Raw genomic sequence first — 3070 nt, 5'->3', positions numbered from 1 at the left:
TCGCCCGGCTACACACATATATTTAAATTGAGAACTTGACTTCTTTTTGTGAAGCTGGGATGCATAGCTCAGAGTCTACCCTTTCTCTTGTCATTAAAACTAAAATTTGAGAACCTTTTTTTTTTAAAAAAAAACTTATCTCTAATTTCTTCAGACTTTTACTATCTTGGTCTTTTATCTCTAATTTCTTCAGACTTTTACTATCTTGGTCATTGTTGTTTGTGTTGCTCTTCAGACAAAACTGAAACATTCTTTCCATTCTATAAACAGATTTTATTTTTGTTTTAATTATGTGTATGTGTGCTCTGTATGGGTAAGGCGATATGTCATATCTTAGCACAAGGAGTACTGCCGGGCTGGCTCAGTGGTTAAAGAGCACTCGCTACTCTTTCAGAGTGCCAGCTCAACTCGGAGTTCCGTTCTCACGGTCCATGTCAACTGGCTCACAACTGGCCATAACTCTCTTAATACAGTTCCAACAGATCCTATGCCCCCTTCTGGCTTCCCAGAGCATATGACTGGCATATTTTTGCACACACAAACATACACACACACACACACACACACACACACACACATTCAACACACAACACATAAACCAAATCAAATCGATATTTTAGCGAAAGGCGAATCTTTGTAATCACGTTTAGAAGAACAATTCAGTGTATGACAGTGTTTCTGGTTATGCTAATGACTGCTTTTCCTTCTGCTTCTCTTTTAACAGTTTAAATGCTGTGGCTTGGTCGAGGGAGCTGAAGATTGGGGACAAAATTTTAAATATGCTCAAGAGTCATGCGAATGTCCCAATATGACAGAATCTCAGTGTTCTCCTTATCAAGGATTTAATGTTAACAAACAGGTGAGAATAAGATCCATTTTGGCCCAGTAAGTAGTTCTGCTATATTTTTTTTTTCACAATGACAGTCTTTGTAAAGACTTAAAAGGCAGCAAGCACTGCGGAACTCTGATATGAAAATACAGCAATTATCCAAATGTAAAACTAATCTTTAGTAAATATAAAAGACATGTACCCCTCTCCACAAGGTTTTTCCTAAGCTGTTAATTCTGCCTGGAAAGGCTTAGTACACACATGACAATTGGCATTGATGTTTAACTTTTTTTACTGCTATTCTTTGGAGACTCCTCTATATCAGTTATACCACTGTAACGTCAAAAAGGCTCCAATATCCTTTAAGCAATTATCTGGCAATGAGAGACCCAAAATGCTATGGCAAACCACAACAGATTAGTGTCTATGATACCCAAAGACATTATGATACCCAAAGTTATTTCCCACCTAACAATATTTTTGTTTACCAATGTTGATGTCATCAATAAATGAAATAATAATTATTTCAGGGAAACAATTCTCCCCTCTGAAAGACTGACCTTTGTCTCTGGAGGTGATGAGACTCTGCCCTGAAGCAGCATTGGGACAGCCCATATTTACAGTGATTCATGGGAGAGGAAGTTGTCAGATTGCAATATTACTGCGCCATTTCATTGTCAAAACTAATCACAATTAATTTTTTTTTTTATTTTCGAGACAGGGTTTCTCCATAGCTTTTGGTTCCTGTCCTGGAACTAGCTCTTCTAGACCAGGCCGGCCTCGAACTCACAGAGATCTGCCTGCCTCTGCCTCCTGAGTGCTGGTATTAAAGGTGTGCGCCACCACTGCCCGGCCCGCAATTAAATTTTTGTATTCTTACCTTTATACCTGATTCTCTCCTGCCTACTTAAACTTAGCCACATCCTGTTTCCAAGGTAGAATGTAAATCTGTCTGGTACAGATTAGTGTGGCTATCACTTAGGACGAGGAGGAATTCATAGGCTCTGTTGACACGGATGCTTATTGCCTATGAAAGACTCGGTAGAAAGATGTTTTTCCCTACGATACATTCTGAAAAGCCCTCATAAAAAGATATTTCCTGAAAGTTCACACATAATTCAGTTGAGTATAAGCCAACAACTGTCCTACTACCGTAAAAGTAAGGTCATAAATTCGTTGAATACTTCCATCTGCCGTGTGTCATTTGCAAGTCTGGAAAAATAGGAAATCTGCAATGACCATTATTCTGGTTTCCTTTTATTTTCTTCCCTCTCTTTTGCCAAGATCATATTATTTTCTTGGGTGCAGCAGGGGCAGGCATAATGAATGCGAACCAATAGATGTAGTCATCCATCTCCCTCTTGACCCTAACTGACATGATAATCCCGATTGTTTTCTGTTTTGGATTAGAAATGACAATGGGAGAAGTCCATTACATTAAGGAATGGACTAGGGGGAAAGACCTTAGGGAGATCTTTCACTCTTTCTAGCTAATAGCATGATTTGGTCAGTCTTTATATAAATGAGTATCACAGGGATGACAGAGTTCATGACAATATGAATTGTGTTATGCAGTGTTTCCACATTTTAAAGAGTCACCCGTGTAATTTTCAGTTACTGGGATGTTTAGAATTTGCCTGAAATATTTTAAATTTGGTTTTCAGGATAGTTTGAATGCATTCCAAATAATGTATCAGAGAAGTAACTTTTTAAAATTCTCTCTCTTACTTAAAGTAATAGTATAAAAGTAAACATAATTTTTAAAGACAAAAGTAGCACTCATATTTATTATTAAAGTATTTGAAATGTTTTGGTTTTAAGAGGAACGTCTTACTATGTCTAGTTGTAGCCTCAACGGTAGGTTTCCCTGCTGCAGCTTACAAACCCACATAATCCATAGTTAGGAGAACACCAGTTCTTCAATGAACAATCCAAAGATAAGATTCAATTATATATAATCTTTTGATTATAAAAATTATAGCTTGGAGACTATATTGGTATGAATTCATTTTTAAATATTCAGAAAATTATTTTAGTTTTTCATTTTCTTTATTTTATTTTATTACATTTTATTAAGACAGTTTTAAAATTTAAATCTTTTTGATCATATTCTTCCCTTCCCCCAAGTCTTTCCAGACCCTCTCCCCAATTTTAAGTTTTAAAAAAACTCAGTAAATTAAAACAAAATATACCTGCTGAAAAAAACTCTACCAAGCTGTAACCAAATGAAAGCACACGCAC

At 36.4% G+C, this 3070-nt stretch overlaps 1 protein-coding gene across 1 annotated transcript in view; it reads left to right on the top strand.

The window, feature by feature from the left end:
* Tspan8 (tetraspanin 8) overlaps nucleotides 1-3070 on the top strand; it is a 29193-nt gene that overhangs the window by 21548 nt on the left and 4575 nt on the right. Inside the window, exon 6 of the mRNA XM_005358046.2 lies at nucleotides 725-859. Coding sequence (XP_005358103.1) covers nucleotides 725-859 — 135 coding nt within the window. The remainder of the gene's footprint in view (nucleotides 1-724; nucleotides 860-3070) is intronic.

This window comes from Microtus ochrogaster, chromosome 24 (genome assembly GCF_000317375.1).
Source record: "Microtus ochrogaster isolate Prairie Vole_2 chromosome 24, MicOch1.0, whole genome shotgun sequence".
In the NCBI taxonomy this organism is placed as follows: Eukaryota; Metazoa; Chordata; class Mammalia; order Rodentia; family Cricetidae; genus Microtus; species Microtus ochrogaster.
This window is presented reverse-complemented; position numbering and strand designations above follow the sequence as displayed.